The sequence below is a fragment of the Haliotis rufescens genome, unplaced genomic scaffold (assembly GCF_023055435.1).
Source record: "Haliotis rufescens isolate VD_foot unplaced genomic scaffold, xgHalRufe1.0.p SCAF_16, whole genome shotgun sequence".
Lineage (NCBI taxonomy): Eukaryota > Metazoa > Mollusca > Gastropoda > Lepetellida > Haliotidae > Haliotis > Haliotis rufescens.
Window position 1 is genome coordinate 23281496 of NW_025963846.1, and position 20823 is coordinate 23302318.

The window sequence follows — 20823 nt, forward strand, 5'->3', positions numbered from 1 at the left end:
GCAAGAAGCATGATGTACCCTTCATCTATGATTGTGATAAGCATGGTAGCATTGTATGTTTTCTGTTTTAGGAACATGACATCAAGCACTTGAGTTTTTCATTTTGAAATGCGTGTACAAGCACTTAGACTGTACCTCACTGAACAAACTGTTTGTAACGTAGGCCAAAAGTTGCACATTTTGATTTCAGCTGAGTTACCTGCAATGGAATTCTTCTTAAATACTGATTTATAGATTGTGCAGTGTTAGCGTTTTGGTTTGAATGTTAATTTAATTTCTTTTATTTTCCTAGTGCTCTCTAATGAGGCAGATGCAAAAGTGGGTACGTTGATGAGCTGTGTTGTTCTTCTGTACGCGTGGCTGGAGCTGCGAGCAGCAGAGTGCCGCCGCCTCCGTTTGTGTGAAGCATAGCGCTAACTCGGTCTGGTCACACAACTATGGAGATACTTATAGCTCACATTCTCGTAGACCCCGCATTGTCCTCAAGTCGGAAGACGTCCACATACACACATATGGAAACCTTTGAAGGATACTTTTACGAATCAAATAACCTCCACGGTTTCATGATTTATCATTTTCAACTAATTTATCTCATCACCTTAAAAATTAATCGAAAATAGACCTTTTGGTTTGATGAAGTTCAGGCTAATTTTTTCGAACTTTCAAAAATTGAATTCCAGTTGATAAAGTCCCATGTATGAATATCAATCGATGGGGTGTTTAATATGTGTCAATATTTGGGGGGTAAATATTTGTTTCTGTTAGACAATAGGACCCTGAAGTATTTGTTTTGTTGAGGCTGATGGAGATATTTCAAGGAACCCTGGCTGTATGCTTCTGCCATGGTTCTTGAGGTGTGACCAGACCTCATCTTGTTCTGTCTCTTGCTGAAAACTCTTTTAACTTTTAACGCAATTTCTCAACTCTCTCACAATGGTTTTACAGTAAAGGCCACCACAGTCTAAATCTGTTCTATCACTTAAAACTATCTGGCTTAACATTTCTAGCACTAACCTTTCAGCACAATCGCTTGTCCTCCTCAACAAAAAGGACCAATCTTTGATGATGTCTGAGCGCAACGAGCTTAGGAGTAGCATAGAATGAAGAAAAACTAAGGCTACCGTCTAGCTTGATTAAAGTGCCTCTTTTGTTCTGTAGATTATATATCCTGCCTTCTCACTGTCTTGCCTTTTGCTTCCAAGTCTCAGAAGAAAGACTGCCAATAGCCATTTTTGTAATATTGGGCTTTTGAAACTCATTTGATATATACGAGTGGACGTTATCATATCATGGAATATTGTAAAACTTGGAACCTTATCGGTAAAAATAGTTTGATGAAGTTTCATCCTGAAGATATTGGCAGTTCTTCTCTTTGAGATGTTCCTGTACCTGGCACTCTCTGTAGTGTTCACGTGTATGATTATGTACCTTCTCTGCTAGTCATATGTTGTTTTAAAACATGTCCGTAAGAAATTAATTCTTAGAATGAATATGGGTAAGTAAATACTGTTTGAAGTGAACCATTTTCTGTTTACATATAAATTGAATGAACATGCTGTTGGTGTCTGAATTTTTAAGTGTTTTTTTTTAATATGTGTTTGGGAAAAGTTTTGAGTTACATTGAGGATGTCACATGCATGGATATTTGAATGATATTTGAACGAAAGATTCACAATACAGCCTGCTTTGACTGCAACAGATGTCTTTCAAGTCCCTGTATGAACACTCAGATGTACTGCTTTTCTATTGTGACAGTATACATAAGGCGTTCAAAATCTCATTTCCCACAATTTGGAGGCGACTAAGCTTGTTCTAAAAGGCGACTAACGGGATCAGGTGGTCAGACTCGCTGACCTGGTTGATGCATGTCATCGTATCCCAATTGCGTGGATCGATGCTCATGATGTCAATCACTGGATTGTCGGTCCCAGATTCGATTACTGACAGACCGCCGTCATATAGCTGGAATATTGCTGAGTGCGGCGTTAAACAACAAACAAACAATCACAATTTGGAGACTGTCTTTGTGGTCTGGTGCATAAACCCCTTTCAACACCATTCAAACTACAACCTATGTAACTCCTACCAGCAGTTAGAACAGGTTCCAAGATAGGGTTTCAAAAAACAATATGTATACCATATTCAAAATAATAAGCACCTAGGGCGCTCTCAAAATTACAAATAGGGGGCTCTTATTAGAATATAATAGAGTTTGAAAGATCGTAAATTTTGTGGTTTATGCTCACAGCCTGAAATGATACAAAAGAAAAGTCTGTGCGTATCATACACGACAGAATTTAATTGCCCATCATTAAGGGTGCATATAACACACGAGTGCGTATTATACACGAATAAATAAATCTTGTGTACATTGATCAATCGGAAGGGGTGCTAATTGGAATTGTTCACTAGTTCACTAGCAAATATCGCTGGGGCGCTTTTTTTTACTGTGTCTTTCAAACTCAATTAACAAACTGTGCGACATCTGTTCCCTAAACCCTGAACATACCAAGAGTCCAGTTTCAAGAGGCTTTATTAACATGGGAATCAAACAAAGCACACCTTTTTCAATTTCACTAACAGCATGTTGTTCAATATTGGTTACTGAATGTAGGATATAGGCCACAGGGCCAGGCTAGGAGCATTCTCTGTTTTACTGACTCTGCTCTCTCAAACATGCCCGTCTGTCTGGGCACCCTCATCTGCACAGGGCCTACTTCTGTGGCTGTTATTACTGCGATTGTGTTCTTTTTCAAGTCACGTGGTTTGTATTCCTACTGACATTGATACTATTTTCCTCAAGTTAACGTAGCCTGTATGGATCTCCTAGTGCATGGGTATCCAGACCTTAGTGTCAGCAAGTAATTGTGTAAACCGCATGACATACTTCCATGTGAATATGTTTTTGTGAGTATGAATATTGTGTATAAATTTAAGTTAGCTTTCTTTCTTTATGTCCTTCTTATGTCGTAATGAATATTATCGGGCTTATTGTGGGAAGTTTCATGAAGTCAATACGGTTTTTTCCTGTAGAATTGTTGGTTCTGATTTCAAGTACGGCTGTTGACTTTTCAGATATTCAGATGAACACCACCAATGCACCTACTGGAAACTCCCACAACACTGTCAACAAGCATGTGCCCAACAAGGCTCCGTTGCCACCCGTGGATGAGAAGGTTCCCGAGGAGGTCGTCAAAGAGGAGAAGAAGAAAGTTTCACGCAAAGAAAAGTCGGTGTTACAGAGCAAACTCACACGTCTAGCCATTCAAATAGGATATGCAGGTTTGAAATTGTCTTAATGTTTGCCCTGTCATGGTTAGAAATTAGTATTTCACTAGCCTGCAAAAGTTTGTTGTCCATATTTACTGTTGGTGAACAATCATGTTTGTTGCCACTGCCTAGACAGTCAGTTTCTGTTTGTTGAACGCGGTCTAGTAGTAGAGGGTCTGCCCGGAGAGCGGAAGGTACGGGGTTCGACCCCGGCCGCGTCATACCAAAAGACGTTAAAAGATGGTTCTTGTTGTTACCCTGTCTGGCACTCGTCATTAAGGGGCTAAAACAAGGACTGGTCGGCTCGGAGTCAGTATACTGTGTCTGAGTGGGGTATTCATGTTAAACTGCGGCATGGTATCTCAGTAGGCTAGCACTATAAATCGGCATCAGTCCGGACTAGTACAAGCAGCTACACAAACACACACACACGTGCATGCACGTCGCTATATAAGTGCAATAATCTTGGACGCGATGTTAAACCCAAGTTCACCTCACCTGTTTGTTGAAACAGTGCTTAGAGTCAGTGTAATGGCGGCTCCCAGTCAAGATAATTTGATCGATGATCAAGATCTATATTGTAATACAAGGGTCTTACCCTGTGAAGTGCATCTAATCAGGTGTGCATCTTGATTAAAAACATGAATAGATTTTGAAAATATCTGTCGACGCCCAGTTGACGCTACACATCTTTAGCAAATCCTGCGGTCTACTGAAATCTGCACGCTGGAATGTCGATTTCATTATGCGGTTGATTGGACAATGCATAGACTTGTTAGTCCAGCCAAAATATTACTCAATAATTGCAGCCTAGTTCGGCAAGAGTGGAAACTGGACTTTTACAGTCAGTTAACTCCTTTGCCTCGGGAAGATGCAGCCAAACTGACACTTTGTATATTTCAGGTACATTCATCGCCGTGCTGACCGTTCTCATCCTGATCCTTAAGTTTTGTATCCAAGAGTTTATCATCGATGAAAGGGAATGGACGTCTACACGGACCGGACGTTATTTGGAACTGTTTGTCAACTACTTCATTATCGGTGTCACCGTGCTCGTAGTTGCTGTACCAGAGGGGCTTCCACTTGCTGTTACGCTTGCTCTTGCTTACTCTGTTAAGGTAAACATATGAAGCTTATGTTTGATTTGTTTATTGTCTTTATACTGTGTCGGGGTGGTCGGGTAGCCTAGTGGTTGAAGCGTTCGCTCGTCACGCCGATGACCCGGGTTGGATTCCTGACATGGGTACAATGTGTGAAGCCCATTTCTGGTGTCCCCCGCCGTGATATTCCTGTAATATTTCTAAAATCGGGTTAAAACCTCACTCACTCACTCACTCACTCACTCACTCACTCACTCACTCACTCACTCACTCACTCACTCACTCACTCACTCACTCACTCACTCACTCACTCACTCACTCACTCACTCACTCACTCACTCACTCACTCACTCACTCACTCACTCACTCACTCACTCACTCACCCCAAAACACTGGTAGTCATTAAACAAATAGTAATTTATTTTAACTCATGTATCGTCATGAAAACTCAAAATGCATCGATGTATTGTTTCACCCCTGTAGATTACCCAACTCTAGCCATTTGGATCTAGAGCCTGTCCCATGTCATGTTTACTGTTGTGTAATGCTGGTTGGTTGTCTTGCAGAAAATGATGCACGACAACAACTTGGTGCGTCACTTGGATGCGTGCGAGACGATGGGTAACGCTACAGCCATCTGCTCAGACAAGACAGGAACGCTTACAACAAACAGAATGACAGTCGTTCAGAGCTTCCTTGGTGGTGCGTATATTTCAGTGATGATCATATTTAATTGATTTTGAAGACTGATGTCGTAATACCTCTGAATTTTAGAGAATATGCACTTTAATAAATTCCAAGTTTGAACAAACTTTTTTCTATTTTTTTTTTTTTTTCACAATTTTTACCTGCCGAGGGCACTTAGTTTGGAATCCCAGATTAAACTGAAGACATGTCTTGTTAGAGATGAAGTTCACAGCATAGTTAATGTCACCTCACTCTCAAAGTGGGGGACGGGTGGCCCAGTCGTCTAAGGTGCCGTGATTCGCTGTGCAGAGTTGCGTCCCATGGGCACGCCAGAAACCTATGATCGTGGATTCGAATCCAAGTTTGCCCCAATTATGTTTTTAGGTTTGTCAGCACCATATCCGTGCTCGTGTGTTTCACCGAAGTGGTAAACGTCTGAGACCTGCATCACTTCGGGCTTTCCTTCCACATTAAGCTGACACACCGCGATATAACTGGAATACTGTTAAAAGCGGTGTTAAACCCGACTCACTCACTCACTCAATGCTGCTGTTTATTTTCAGGAATGCACCATAAGGAAACACCAAACCACAGTTCCCTTAATGAAACTCTGGTGGAACTTGTAGTGCGTTCGGTTTCCATCAACAGTGGCTACACGTCAAAGTTGCTGGTGAGTAATGCCTATAGAAGCTGGGACGGTGGGGGTAACCTCGTCGTTAAAGTGTTTGCTCATCGCCCCCAAGGTCCAGGTTCGATTCTCTAAACGGGTACAATGTATGGAGGTCATTTCTGCTGTGCCCGCCATGATGTTGCTGGGGTATTGCTAAAAACAGCGCGAACCCAACTCATTCCCTCACACCCTATTAGCAGCCAATCTCATTCAAATCAAATCTTTATCTCCAATTTATTATACCTCTCTACACGACGGGGCAGTCGGGTAGCCTAGTGGTTAAAGCGTTCGCTCATCACGCCAAAGACCCGGGTTCGAGTCCCCACATGGGTACAATGGGTGAAGCCCATTTCTGGTGTCCCCCGCCCTGATATTGCTGGAATATTGCTAAAAGTGGCACAAAACCATACTCACTCACTCACCCATACCAAAAGACATTAAAAGATGGTACTTGTTGTTGCCCTGTCTGGTGCTCGGCATGAAGGGGATCAAACAAGGACTGGTCGGCTGAGGGTCAATAATTTTGAACGCGATGTAAAACCCATTTCACTTCATTCTACTAGAGGCCCGTGAAGATTCCGGGGTAGAATAGGTCTTCAGCAACCCATGCTTGCCGTAAAAGGTGACTTTGTTTGTCGTAAAAGGCGACTAACGGGATCGGGTGGTCAGGCTCGCTGACTTGGTTGATGCATGTCATCGATCCCAATTGTGTGGATCGATGCTCATGATATTAATCACTGGACTGTCTGGTCCAGACTCGATTATTTACAGACCGCCGTCATATAGCTGGAATATTGCTGAGTGCGGCGTTAAACAACAAACAAACCAAATCATTCTACTAGAAATTTGGACAAATCACAAGCCGCAGACTATGGTATGATCATAATAAAAAACATCTTTTATGACTGTTTACTTCAGCCGGCAGACGAAGGTGGTTTACCCAAACAGGTTGGCAACAAGACGGAGTGTGCTCTGCTGGGGTTTGTCAAGGACTTGGGTCTGTCGTATGAAGCAGTGAGGGAGGACGTCCCCGAGGATGCCTTGGTCAAGGTGTATACCTTCAACTCTGTCCGGAAGTCCATGAGCACGGTCATCAAACTGGAGAATGGTTTCAGACTCTTCTCAAAAGGAGCTTCAGAAATTGTGCTTAAAAAGTAAGTCAGTTTGTCAGACCATGTGGGGAAGCAAATATTTCTCCTTATTGTATGTAGGGGTGGCCTAGTGGATAAGACGTGGGCTCATCATGCCGAATACTTAGGTTTTGATTCCCCACGTGGGTACAATTTTCGAAATCCATTTTGAGTGTGATCCTTGCTAATGCTGGAATAATGCCCAAAGTGATGAAAGCTAAACTCAGTTACTGGTTCATCTCAGACAATATAGTTCTTGCTTTTAGATACGTTACCTACATGAAAGCACTTATGCACAGTGAATGCTGCGCTATACAAATGCATACATTATTATTATTATTATTATTATGAAAGGTTTGTTATATTAACAAATGTTTTGATCTTTTATGGAAGGTTCCCAACATTGATTTAATCGGGACAGATGATCCGTATTTCTAAGTTGGACAATTACTCAAAATAATTTCTCCTATATCCGTACCTCTATAGGTCGTGGTAACTTTGGTAGCATCAATGGTGTCACAGTAACCCACATTGTATCTCCCTAGATGCGATTTCATCCTGGATTGCAATGGTCAGCCGAAAGCGTTCACAGCCCGTGAGGCGGAGGAGATGGTGCATCGAGTCATCGAACCCATGGCGAGCAACGGCCTGCGGACTATCTGCGTAGCCTATAAGGACTTTGTCAGAGGTAATGGCATACACGGCTAACACCTGGTGTTAATGTAACGTAATATGACTGTGTTGTTGATATATAAAGAGGACCGCCTCCGTGGCCTAGTGGTAGAGCATCCGCCCGGAGAGCGGAAGGTCCGGGGTTCGATCCCCGACCGCGTCATACCTAAAGACGTTAAAAGATGGTACTTGTTGTTACCCTGTCTGGCGCACGACATTAAGGGGCTAAAACAAGGACTGGTTGGCTCGGAGTCAGTATACTGTGTCTGAGTGGGGTATTCATGTTAAACTGCGGCATGGTATCTCAGTGAGCTAGCACTATAAATCGGCATCAGTCCGGACTAGTACAAGCAGCCACACACACACACGTGCATGCACGTCGCTTTATAAGTGCAATAATCTTGGACGCGACGTTAAACCCCATTTCACCTGATATATAAACAATTGTCTCACAGGCGAGAAATTTAACAAATCTTCACTAAGTTCGAAGTTCAGACTATGAAAAGGTTACTAACCTACAGGAAAATGAAATGCTGCAAATATTTTTGCCTGTTTTGTTTATTTTCTACTTGCTTCCATCAATTCTACCCCGGTGTATTGTGTACTTTGATTCTCATGTTTTTGTCATCATGTGAAGGCTATGTGGTTCTCACTCGAATATTGCTAAATGCAACGTAAAACCATACTCACTCACTCACTCATGGTCTTTGATTCTTGTGGACGTTGTTTCTCATGTTTTTGGCATTCAGTGAAAGCCATTTCTTGAGGTCCCTGCTGGAATTCTTAAAAGCGAAGTAAAACAATACTCACTCATGGACGTTGTTTCTCATGGATGTTTCTCATGGACATTGTTTCTTATGGACATTGTGTCTCATGGACGATGTTTCTTATGGACATTGTTTCTCATGGACATTGTTTCTCATTGCTGCTGTTTTTCATGGACGTTGTTTCTCATTGACGTTGTTTCTCATGGACATTGTGTCTCACTGACATTGTTTCTCATGGACATTGTTTCTCATTGCCGCTGTTTCTCATGGACATTGTTTCTCATTGAAGTTGTTTCTCATTGACGTTGTTTCTCATGGACATTGTTTCTCATTGCCGCTGTTTCTCATGGACATTGTTTCTCATTGCCGCTGTTTCTCATGGACATTGTTTCTCATTGATGTTGTTTCTCATTGACGTTGTTTCTCATGGACATTGTTTCTCATTGATGTTTCTCATTGACGTTGTTTCTCATTGACGTTTCTCTTGGACATTGTTTCTCATTGATGTTGTTTCTCATTGACGTTGTTTCTCATGGACATTGTTTCTCATTGACGTTGTTTCTCATGGACATTGTGTCTCATTGACATTGTTTCTCATGGACATTGTGTCTCATTGACGTTGTTTCTCATGGACATTGTTTCTCATTGATGTTTCTCATTGACGTTGTTTCTCATTGACGTTGTTTCTCATGGACATTGTTTCTCATGGACATTGTTTCTCATTGACGTTGTTTCTCATTGATGTTTCTCATGGACATTGTTTCTCATGGATGTTGTTTCTCATTGATGTTTCTCATGGACATTGTTTCTCATGGATGTTGTTTCTCATTGACATTGTTTCTCATGGACATTGTTTCTCATTGATGTTTCTCATTGACGTTGTTTCTCATTGACATTGTTTCTCATTGCTGCTGTTTCTCATGGACATTGTTTCTCATTGATGTTTCTCATTGACGTTGTTTCTCATTGACGTTGTTTCTCATTGATGTTTCTCATTGATGTTTCTCATTGATGTTGTTTCTCTTGGACATTGTTTCTCATTGACGTTGTTTCTCATGGACATTGTTTCTCATGGACATTGTTTCTCATTGACGTTGTTTCTCATTGATGTTTCTCATTGACGTTGTTTCTCATTAACGTTGTTTCTCATGGACATTGTTTCTCATTGACGTTGTTTCTCATGGACATTGTTTCTCATGGACATTGTTTCTCATTGATGTTTCTCATGGACATTGTTTCTCATTGATGTTGTTTCTCATTGACGTTGTTTCTCATGGACATTGTTTCTCATTGATGTTTCTCATTGACGTTGTTTCTCATTGATGTTGTTTCTCATTGACGTTGTTTCTCATGGACATTGTTTCTCATTGATGTTGTTTCTCATTGACATTGTTTCTCACTGATGTTGTTTCTCATTGACGTTGTTTCTCATGGACATTGTTTCTCATTGATGTTTCTCATGGACATTGTTTCTCATTGATGTTGTTTCTCATTGCTGCTGTTTCTCATGGACATTGTTTCTCATTGACGTTGTTTCTCAAGGACATTGTTTCTCATGGACGTTGTTTCTCATTGACGTTTCTCATGGACGTTGTTTCTCATGGACATTGTTTCTCATGGACGTTGTTTCTCATGGACGTTGTTTCTCTTGTATCAGATAATGTTGGTGGGAACATGGTGAAGATCGAGGGTGAAGTTGACTGGGATAATGAGGATGCTATAGTGCAAGGACTCACCTGCATCTGTGTCGTGGGTATCGAGGATCCAGTCCGAGACGAGGTAAGGGGAGATAAGTTGTAAATGTGGGTTTTGTTTTGTTTTGTGAAGTTGGCAATTTTGTAAGGTGACGTAACGTTATAAATATTTTGACAAGATTGAAAGAAATGTGTCTATGTTAAATAACCTGAAGATAGGGTTAGAATAGACCTTCAGCAACCCATGCTTGGTGTTAAAGGTGACTGACGGGATCGGGTGGTCATGCTCGCTTACTTGGTTGATGCATGTCATCGTATCCTAAATGCGTAATCGATACTCATGATGTCATTCACTTGATTCTGGGTTATGGACCACCGTCATACAGCTAGAATATTGCTGAGTGCAGCGTTAAGAAACAAACAAACAAACAAATAACCTGATTTAAGAAGAAGCATGTAGATTAAATGTCAATTTCCTTGACAAGAAGGTTGGTTCCTTGAGCTAGGTTGGCATGGGTGGCTGTCTTGGATCCTGATGAATCTTGATAGATTCAACACTCTAGGCTAACGGATACATATCAGTCTAGCAATTAATGATATAACACACAGAGCAGAGACAGGGTCAGTATGATGTATACTACAAATTACAAGACCCGTGAAGATTCCGGGGTAGAATAGGTCTTCAGCAACCCATGCCTGTCGTAAAAGGCGACTAACGGGATCGGGTGGTCAGGCTCGCTGACTTGGTTGATGCATGTCATCGATCCCATGCGTGGATAGATGCTCATGATATTAATCACTGGATTGTCTGGTCCAGACTCGATTATTTACAGACCGCCGGAATATTGCTGAGTGCGGCGTTAAACAACAAACCAACCAACTACAAATTACAAGGCCTGAGCCTGCCAATATGGGGTTCACTTGATGCAATCCAGCCCACCCTAAATGGTGTTTAACCCAACTCACTTCTAGATGTTGCGTTGCAGGTCCCGGCAGCAATCAAAAGCTGCCAGAAGGCAGGCATTACCGTGAGGATGGTCACCGGCGACAACATCAACACTGCTCGATCTATCGCTTCCAAGTGTGGAATTATTCCCCCTGGAGAAGACTTCCTGGTGATGGAGGGCAAGGAGTTCAATCAGCGCATCAAGGACCCAGCGACAGGAGAGGTATAGTACAAGCACTCCGTGACTTAAGCCCCAGGGACCCATTCCACAAAGCCATCTTAGCGCTAAGGTGATTGTAACTCCCATTCTTTAACACTGACTTACGACAGTCATAGCGCTGAGATTGCTTTGTGGAGCGGGGCCCAGGTCAGAAGCCATCTAGTAAAATAAAGTTTGATTAGATAACTCAGCCACCAGAAGTCCTAAAATATACTAAGAAGGATGCTAAGATCCAAGTTTGGTTCTGTAGACTTTTTTGGCACCCTGTACAAGGGAGATAACTCATTGATAAAAATCGTTTGCGTCCAAGGATCAGTCAGTTTCTTTAATATTGTTACAAAATTTGTCAATTTATGAGTATGGAAAAACTCTGTCTGTTTAACATGTGATATGAGCTGATGTTGTAAATATATATGAATAATAGGGACCGTTGGGTAGGCTTGTGGTCATGGCAGACACGGGTGGCCCAATCATCTAAGGCGCGTCCCTTGGACACGCCAGAAACCTATGATTGTGGGTTGGAATCCCAGTTCGCCCCAATTATGTTTCGCAATATTGCAGGATTGTTGATAAAAGCAGTGTAAAACCTTGAACACTCGCAGTGTCCGAATTGTGCTTCGTTAAAACTGACCTACCTGTTGCAGGTGAGACCGGACCTGTTTGACCAGGTGTGGCCCAAGCTCCGTGTTCTGGCCCGATCTTCACCCCAGGACAAGTACACTCTCGTCAAGGGCATCATCGACAGTAAACTCACCCCCAACAGAGAGGTTGTCGCGGTAACCGGAGATGGAACAAATGATGGACCTGCTCTGAAGAAAGCTGATGTCGGATTTGCTATGGTAATCCTCTTTTCATTCATTTGAGGGGCAGTCGGGTAGCCTAGTGGTTAAAGCGTTCGCTCGTCACACCGAAGACCCGGGTTCGATTCCTGACCTGGGTGCAAAGTGTGAAGCCCATTTGTGGTGTCCCCCGCCGTGATATTGCTGGAATATTGCTAAAAGCCGCATAAAACCATACTCATTCACTCATTCATTTGCTTTCATAGGTTGTTAGAAGATGGAACAGCAAAGCTTTAGAGCAACAAGGAAGAAAACCTAATTATCAAATTCATCAATACACTAAAGCAAAGAATCTGCTAATACTGTATTAAGTCTGATGTTAACTGTGTTGTCTGATTTGTAGGGTATATCTGATACTGTATTAAGTCTGATGTTAACTGTGTTGTCTGATTTGTAGGGTATATCTGATACTGTATTAAGTCTGATGTTAACTGTGTTGTCTGATTTGTAGGGTATATCTGATACTGTATTAAATCTGATGTTAACTGTGTTGTCTGATTTGTAGGGTATATCTGTAACTGTATTAAGTCTGATGTTAACTGTGTTGTCTGATTTGTAGGGTATATCTGATACTGTATTAAGTCTGATGTTAACTGTGTTGTCTAATTTGTAGGGTATATCTGGAACTGATGTAGCCAAGGAGGCTTCTGACATCATCCTGACTGACGACAACTTCACCAGCATCGTCAAGGCCGTCATGTGGGGTCGTAACGTCTATGACAGCATCGCCAAGTTCTTACAGTTTCAGCTGACTGTTAACGTGGTTGCAGTTCTTGTTGCCTTCTTTGGCGCCTGCACAATCAATGTAAGAACTGGAGTTTTTCATATTATATACACACTCTCGACATTTTGATAGATACAAGACTGATCTCTGATGACTTACCCCATGAAGATCCAGGTTGGAATTGGTCTTCAGCAACCCAAGCTTGTCATACAAGATGGCTAATGGGATCGAATGGTCGGGCTCGCTGACTTGGTTGATGCATGTCACCATATCCCAATGCGTTGATCGATGCTCATGATGTCAATCACTGGATTTTCTGGTCCAGACTCGGTTATCTACAGACCGACGTCATATAGCTGGAATATTGCAGTGCTAAGCAACAAATACCCAGAAGCCTGTTGATACAGACAATTCTTCCTCAGATGGGAATGTCCATGTTGACAGGGATTTACTGTATATGTAAATAACATGAAATATCTCACGATCCATCCCTGTCTAATATTGTACTGTTGAAGGGCAGCACACATTGCTCGTTATCCCTGTATATTATGACTCTATTTTATCACAGGCTCTGTGTTATCACAGGCTCTATGTTATCACAGGCTCTATGTTATCACAGGCTCTATGTTATCGTGGTATTGGTAAATCTCGTAATCCACACCCCTGTATATTATGACTATATTATCACAGGCCCTATGTTATCACAGGCCCTATGTTATCGTAGTATTGGTAAATCCTGTTTACTAAATGCAAATCTAAACACAATATTTCATTGCTTGATCGAATACAGGACTCGTTTCGTTACTACTCATAATTATAAACGTTAACACACACTTTTTTATAGTTTCTGTAATGTTTTTGAAGTGGAACTCCATTCGAAATTGGTTAGAAAAGAACCCATTTGTTTAGACGATGTCCCTTAACCAACCTAGGTCGTATGTATACTGATTATGCACAGTCCATACCCGGAAATGATGTAAAACACACATTCCACACATATCATTAAACAATACTATAGAATTGCCTCCCCTTGAGACACTAATGACAGGTACTTTGTTTACCGAACACGGTTTAGAAAATCAGCATCGATCAATCCTAATAGATGTGTCATAAAAGTTGAACAAAGAACAAGAAACATTTTCCGTATGACATATAATAGGTTAGTCAACGTGGACCATTATGATCCATTTTTAATTAACTTCCGCAATAATATAGCGTAAAATTCTACTACTGAATGAAAAGTCATTTTGCTTTCAAATTTAGTTTATTTGGTAATGTGTGACCTGGTTATCTGTTGTCGTACCTCAAAGTATTTTTTCAAAGAAGTATTTGATTGGACCTGACTCTGTTAACATGCCACCTTCATACACCTCATAAAACATAGGGGCGGTCGGGTAGCCTGGTGGTTACGCTTTCGCTCGTCATGCCGAAGACCCGGGTTCGATTCCCGACATTGGTACAATGTGTCAAGCCCATTTCTGGTGTCCCCCGCCGTGATATTGCTGGAATATTGCTAAAAGCAGCGTAAAACCATACTCACTCACTCCTAAAACATAATTCACTCATGTTCCCATTTTATAGTTAAACATATATTTCTAAACGACAAATATCCATTCTTACCCTGCTTCTAACAGTTTGTTCTTCCTCTTACAGAACAGTCCGCTCCGAGCTATCCAGATGTTGTGGGTAAATCTTATCATGGACACCCTGGCTTCCCTCGCTCTCGCCACCGAACTTCCTAGCAAAGAACTCCTAGATCGTAAACCATACGGCAGAACAAAAGCTCTCATCTCCAAAACCATGTATAAAAACATTGTTGGTCACTCTGTATATCAGCTGACAGTCATCTTTACTCTACTATTTGGTGGTAAGTTGACAAACGGTGGGAATAACGATATGCGATAATATATAATACCGTATTCCACGTATTAAGCGCCCAGGGCGCTCTCAAAATTAGAAATAGGGGGCTCTTATTAGGATATTACTTTGGTGGAAAAAACAGAGTTGGAAGATAAATTTCGTGGTTTATGCCGACAGTCTGAACTGTTTATATATATGACAGATACATTTTTCCAGAATACAAATGCCCATAATTAAGGGTGCATATAACACACGAGTGCGTATTATACACGAATAAATAAGTCTTGTGTACCTTGATAAATCGGAAGGGGGGCTAATTGGGATTGTTCACTAGCCAATATATCAGCAAATATCGCCGTGGGCGCTTATTAGAACGGGGCGCTTATTACGTCGAATACGGTATATGTAATTGCCTGTTTAAACATTCAATCTGATCTGTGAATAGGGATTGTGGGGTGGACGGTACCCCAAGACACCATGTTTGTAAGTTGCTTGATGGTCACAATGTGTGACTTGCTGCTTATGTATCACCGGACCCCAAACTTGTGGGAAATTCTTTTTGATTCCACCCGAGGGTAAACATCTCTGGGTGGGAAATGCTTTTTGATTCCACCCGAGGGTAAACATCTCTGGGTGGGAAATGCTTTTTGATTCCACCCGAGGGTAAACATCTCTGGGTGGGAAATGCTTTTTGATTCCACCCGAGGGTAAACATCTCTGGGTGGGAAATGCTTTTTGATTCCACCCGAGGGTAAACATCTCTGGGTGGGAAATGCTCTTTGATTCCACCCGAGGGTAAACATCTCTGGGTGGGAAATGCTTTTTGATTCCACCCGAGGGTAAACATCTCTGGGTGGGAAATGCTCTTTGATTCCACCCGAGGGTAAACATCTCTGGGTGGGAAATGCTTTTTGATTCCACCCGAGGGTAAACATCTCTGGGTGGGAAATGCTTTTTGATTCCACCCGAGGGTAAACATCTCTGGGTGGGAAATGCTTTTTGATTCCACCCGAGGGTAAACATCTCTGGGTGGGAAATGCTTTTTGATTCCACCCGAGGGTAAACATCTCTGGGTGGGAAATGCTCTTTGATTCCACCCGAGGGTAAACATCTCTGGGTGGGAAATGCTTTTTGATTCCACCCGAGGGTAAACATCTCTGGATGGGAAATGCTCTTTGATTCCACCCGAGTGTAAACATCTCTGGGTGGGAAATGCTTTTTGATTCCACCCGAGGGTAAACATCTCTGGGTGGGAAATGCTCTTTGATTCCACCCGAGGGTAAACATCTCTGGGTGGGAAATGCTTTTTGATTCCACCCGAGGGCAAACATCTCTGAACCTTGTCACTTGTTTCCCTATCTTACAAGCCAACATGCCAAAACTGAAATACTGTTCAAAGCTGGGTTAAAATCATCTCCCTTCCTCACCAAGCATCTTAATACCTTTATCAAGACTTCCTTGACTCTGTTGGGCATCCAGGTTCAAATAGGTCCACAGCAATCTATCCTTGTCTCACCAGGCGACTTAATGGATCGGGTGGTTCGACCCGTGAAGATCCGAGGTAGAATAGGTCTTCAGCAACCCATGCTTGCTGTAAAAGGCAACTTTGCTTGTCGTAAGAGGCGACTAACGGGATCGGCCGGTCAGGATCGCTGACTTGGTTGAAGCATGTCATTGATACCAATTGCGTGTATCGATGCTCATGATATTAATCACAGGATTGTCTGGTCCAGACTCGATTATTTACAGACCGACGTCATATAGCTGGAATGTTGCTAAGTGTGGCATTAAACAACTAACCAGCCAACCAACTAACCAACCAACCAACCAACCCTGGTTGAAGAACAGATAAAACGCTAAGGTTGACATGTGTTTGTTTCAGGGGCCGGGTTATTTGACATCGATGACGGTCGTGATAACCAACAAGTTCACGCCCCACCCACACAACATTTCACCATCATCTTCAACACCTTTGTCATGATGACGCTCTTCAATGAGATGAATGCTCGCAAAATACATGGGCAGAGAAATGTATTTGAAGGCTTACAAAGAAACCCTGTCTTTATAGGAATCTGGATAGGAACTATGGTAGCACAGGTACGATACAGCCGAAGATGTATTGTGACGTCTTGTGTAGTGATGGAGTTGGCATAGTTAATCTATTCCGAGTTTGACAGCAATGGCGTCACATGTTATCTTGGACAGATGTGGTTTGAGGGTTTCTTTTGGAAATATTTATCAGTTTCCTTCACGATTTGCTGGTCATGTGACAAGGATTGTGACAATCGTTTAGTCGATGAATGAAATGTGAACATATTCATATTCAAAATGATCAAGAGAATATTGTAGCCATCGTTCGTGGTAACTCTGAATTGTAATTTTTTGGGAACTATTGACATTACTGCAAAGCAAAGAGACCCAAGAAGATCTGGGTAGATTAGGTCTTCAGCAACCCATGCTTGCCATAAAAGGCGACTATGCTTGTCGTAAAAGGCGACTAACGGGATCGGGTGGTCAGGCTCGCTGACTTGGTTGATGCATGTGATCGTATTCCAATTGTGTGGATCGATGATCATGCTGTCAATCACTGGATTGTCCGGTCCAGACTCCATTATTTACAGACCGCCGTCATATAGCTGGAATATTGCTGAGTGCGGCGTTAAACAACAAACTAACAAACAAAGAAAGCAAAGCAAAGGAAAAAGTTAAATGTGCGTTGTCTTGCGCTTCAGGTTTTCATTGTGCAGCTTGGAGGAATAGCCTTCCACACCAAAGGGCTGTCATTAGAGCAGTGGTTTTGGTGCCTCTTCTTTGGTTTCGGGGCACTTTTATGGGGGCAAGTAAGTATCGCTTTTATTTACCTAATTTATTTACATGTAATTCATCGGAAAGCGTTAAAATTCTGTAAGGACATTTTCATGGCACAAGATAGTTCTCATGAATTCTGATGGCAACGAGATAGATCGCCAGAATACATAGCATGTACGAGCGTCTCACTTTCATGTATTTCTTATTTCGTATAATGAGGATCAGAGTGTTGGACCTGGCTGTGCGCCCTGATAGCCCATCACCGACGGTTTGTCTGGCCCAGACTGCCATCATGTAGCTGTAATATTGCTGTGCTGTGGTGCAAAATCAGGTTCTCTGACTAACCCACTCTGATACAGTCAAGTCTCGTTAATCCAACACTGACAGTTGGTTTTATCCGGCACTAATGAAGGGAAGGGAAGGCTATATATATATGCTGTATATATGCTAATAACGAAACTACGGTTATAACGAACTAAAATTATTGGTCCCTTTGAGTTGGTGATAACCGAGTTCCTTAGTTCCTTTGAGTTCGGGGCGGTCGGGTAGCCTGGTGGTTAAAGCGTTTGCTCGTCACGCCGAAGACCCGGGTTCGATTCCCGACATGGGTACAATGTGTGAAGCCCATTTCTGGTGTCCCCCGCCGTGATATTGCTGGAATATTGCTAAAAGCGGCGTAAAACCATACTCACTCACTCACTCCGTTGAGTTCCTGTATATTTTTGAAAGAAATCCCAGGTGGCACCATTCTCATACTGTACTCTGCATTTGAAGGTTATAACAAGTATTCCATCTCATAAAATACCGAGGATATCCTGCCCTTGCATTAAGCATGAGGAAGAGCATGAAACAGAGGATGACATTGACGGCGTAAACGCCAACGAGGACTCGGTAGGACGCCGCGGCCAGATCCTATGGGTGCGCGGCCTGACTCGCCTGCAGCAACAGGTATGTTCCTTTGTTCACTCTGTCTCTCTCTCTTTAGTCTCTCGTAGTCTAGGAGCGCAGTCGGTTTTTTATTTATGTTGCTAGTTATAAGTAGTTCAATATTTATTTCAAGCAGCCAGTGTTAAATTTAAACTGCATGGGTGCTACTTCACTTGTATACAATATATATATCATCTGTATCAGATGGTTGATGGTTTGTAGACGTCAGATAATTGTCTTGTGTCATTTTACTACCGATTTGTTTGATGATAATGTGAATTTATGTATATCATTTTCTTACACTCTCACTGGTATGTTAATATCAGTTAAAGCCGATTTTTAGTTTGTTTTGCTCAGATTGTTTTGCAACTGATGAGTTTGCTTATAAGCGTGGTTACCGTGATACAAAACGGACAATGTGAGACTTCACATAAGAAATCTGTTTGAAAAATTTGTGAAGCATTTTGCGACTTTTGTGCCACTAAACAAAATTTCAGTTTGGTTTTGATGTAGGATCTAATATTAATCAAAAATTCACCTAGTAAATATGTAGCATTTGCATGACATCGTTTCCAGCAGAATAGAAAAATGAACACACTGAAACAATACAACTATATACATCGGCTTACCTGATGACGGAAATCGTTTAATATACTTGGTGGGTTGCCATGTAATCAAAGCCTCTTTTTCAGCCAAAAAAAACTATTCATGAATACAGATATTTGAATAAGTCTTTTCCCAACTGAAGATGAACAAAATCTGTCCAAGTTGTAAACTTGAGTGTTCTCTGCTTCTATTTGCCACTGTGTGGGAATGCCGATCGCAATCTAGTAGGTCACATCGACCCCTGGACGTTTCTAACGGCATGATGTATCTTAGTCTGTGGTTTAGCGTGTGGTTACTACGTGTTGATCAGCAACACAGTCATGTTGTTGTTGTTGACTTCGTCGTCGTCGTGGTTGTGTTGGTGTCGTGGTTGCTCTCCATCTTTTTCCAGGAGTTTTGTATGATTTGATGTGATTACTAACATGTAACATCGTGACTTTCATCCCATATTGGAATATGACAATTTGTGTAATGTCGCCTTAATTGTTGAATGCTGTTATTAGATGAAGACAACTGTGGCATCATTGGGGCCACCAAACTCTTCACCAAATCACACATTCAAATAAGGGGAGATAACTTATGTATGACAATGTTTTTCTTCCAGCTGTTGTTTGAAGTGTAACTGAAGAGGGACTACTTGTTTTTTATGGTTTTTTGTGACTGATATTTCATCTTTTATCTATTATCTTATATGGTGTGCAGGTTCCAGGGCCTGATGTAGCACATCATGCATGTTCAGGGAGCTACGGACCGTGGTCAGTCGGACCGCTCCCTATTCTTCAACGGCTCTTCTCGGTCACTCTCAATTATTTCATGCAGCAAGTGAACAATACTGCCATTATAGACAAAGTTACGTTTACTGTATTTTTAGCAATAAGGCTTCCCCAAAGAGTAATGTTTCAAAATCTTTGCATAGTCAGTAAGCCTCTGGATTAATTCATCACAAACAGATTTGAAATTGTTGTCACAACCAAAGTAAAAATCTTGAAAATAATTGGAACTTGTAATGTTCATCGTCAGTGTCGTGTCCAAAGTTGCTTTGTGGGAATCAAGTTAAGAATCTTGAAATTATTTAAACTTGTAACATAAACGTCATTCTTAAGTCTTGGGTCAATCAGGTCAATCAAATCATTGGAAAATGGAAATCTTTGAACATTCTGGGACGTTCTTTAATTTTCACCAGCTGTCCATGATGTTCGTTAGGCAGTCCCTTAATTTACTGAACAGGCAATGTGAAAAATCTTAGCATGTTTGATTTCGAGATGGAATTCACATGCCTGAAACATTTTGCAAAATGCTCAACAATTTGACCTCTGACCTATGAGACATTGCATCTCTCCACTGGAGATTTGTTTTTGGGAAAGTAGTTTTTTCTAGAAATATATGATTAAGTCTCAAAACATCCTCTGTAATCGACTCAATGATAATATTAACAAAATGGTCCATGCATTAGCATGCTCAAAATGTTTATTCAATGTAAGACTAAAATTGTAAGTATGTATTAATGTAAATTTACCTTATGCATTAAGTAGGTGTTTTCTCACATGATGGCAATTTAATAGTAAAAGTTTACTTAAGGGGGACAAAGTTGTCAATGTTTGCATGTGAACTGAGTCAGAAATAATGCTCGTTTTGGTACAATTCTAACACATACGATAAAAATATCATGTTGGAACATAGCATGGCTGGAAATAATTGACTGTCACCGAGTCTTTTATTATATGTGAAATCATAATTTTTTTCTTCATCTTTCACTTTGAGTTTTCTCTGAGGTGGGATGTGTGTTTGTTGATTGTGTTGGGCTCTGGGTACATACCTACCTACATTCATACATACATCCGTAGTCGTGTTCTGTGGGAGCTTGGGAATCTTGCCGCCTTCTCGCCGCCATCGCCAATTTGTG

At 41.5% G+C, this 20823-nt stretch overlaps 1 protein-coding gene across 12 annotated transcripts in view; it reads left to right on the top strand.

Annotated features, from left to right (window-relative positions):
* Positions 1-20823, top strand: part of LOC124133838 (plasma membrane calcium-transporting ATPase 2-like) — a 189212-nt gene that overhangs the window by 158821 nt on the left and 9568 nt on the right. For 9 of the 12 annotated variants that reach the window (XM_048397017.1, XM_048397022.1, XM_048397019.1 and 6 more), the window contains 15 exons: positions 293-322; positions 3076-3282; positions 4174-4388; positions 4937-5072; positions 5621-5727; positions 6646-6881; positions 7403-7545; positions 9954-10075; positions 10977-11159; positions 11801-11995; positions 12609-12800; positions 14373-14586; positions 16462-16676; positions 17312-17419; positions 18162-18335. In XM_048397017.1, coding sequence (XP_048252974.1) covers positions 293-322; positions 3076-3282; positions 4174-4388; positions 4937-5072; positions 5621-5727; positions 6646-6881; positions 7403-7545; positions 9954-10075; positions 10977-11159; positions 11801-11995; positions 12609-12800; positions 14373-14586; positions 16462-16676; positions 17312-17419; positions 18162-18335 — 2477 coding nt within the window. The remainder of the gene's footprint in view (positions 1-292; positions 323-3075; positions 3283-4173; positions 4389-4936; positions 5073-5620; positions 5728-6645; positions 6882-7402; positions 7546-9953; positions 10076-10976; positions 11160-11800; positions 11996-12608; positions 12801-14372; positions 14587-16461; positions 16677-17311; positions 17420-18161; positions 18336-20823) is intronic. The other 3 variants (XM_048397020.1, XM_048397021.1, XM_048397023.1) reach the window with 1 other exon arrangement.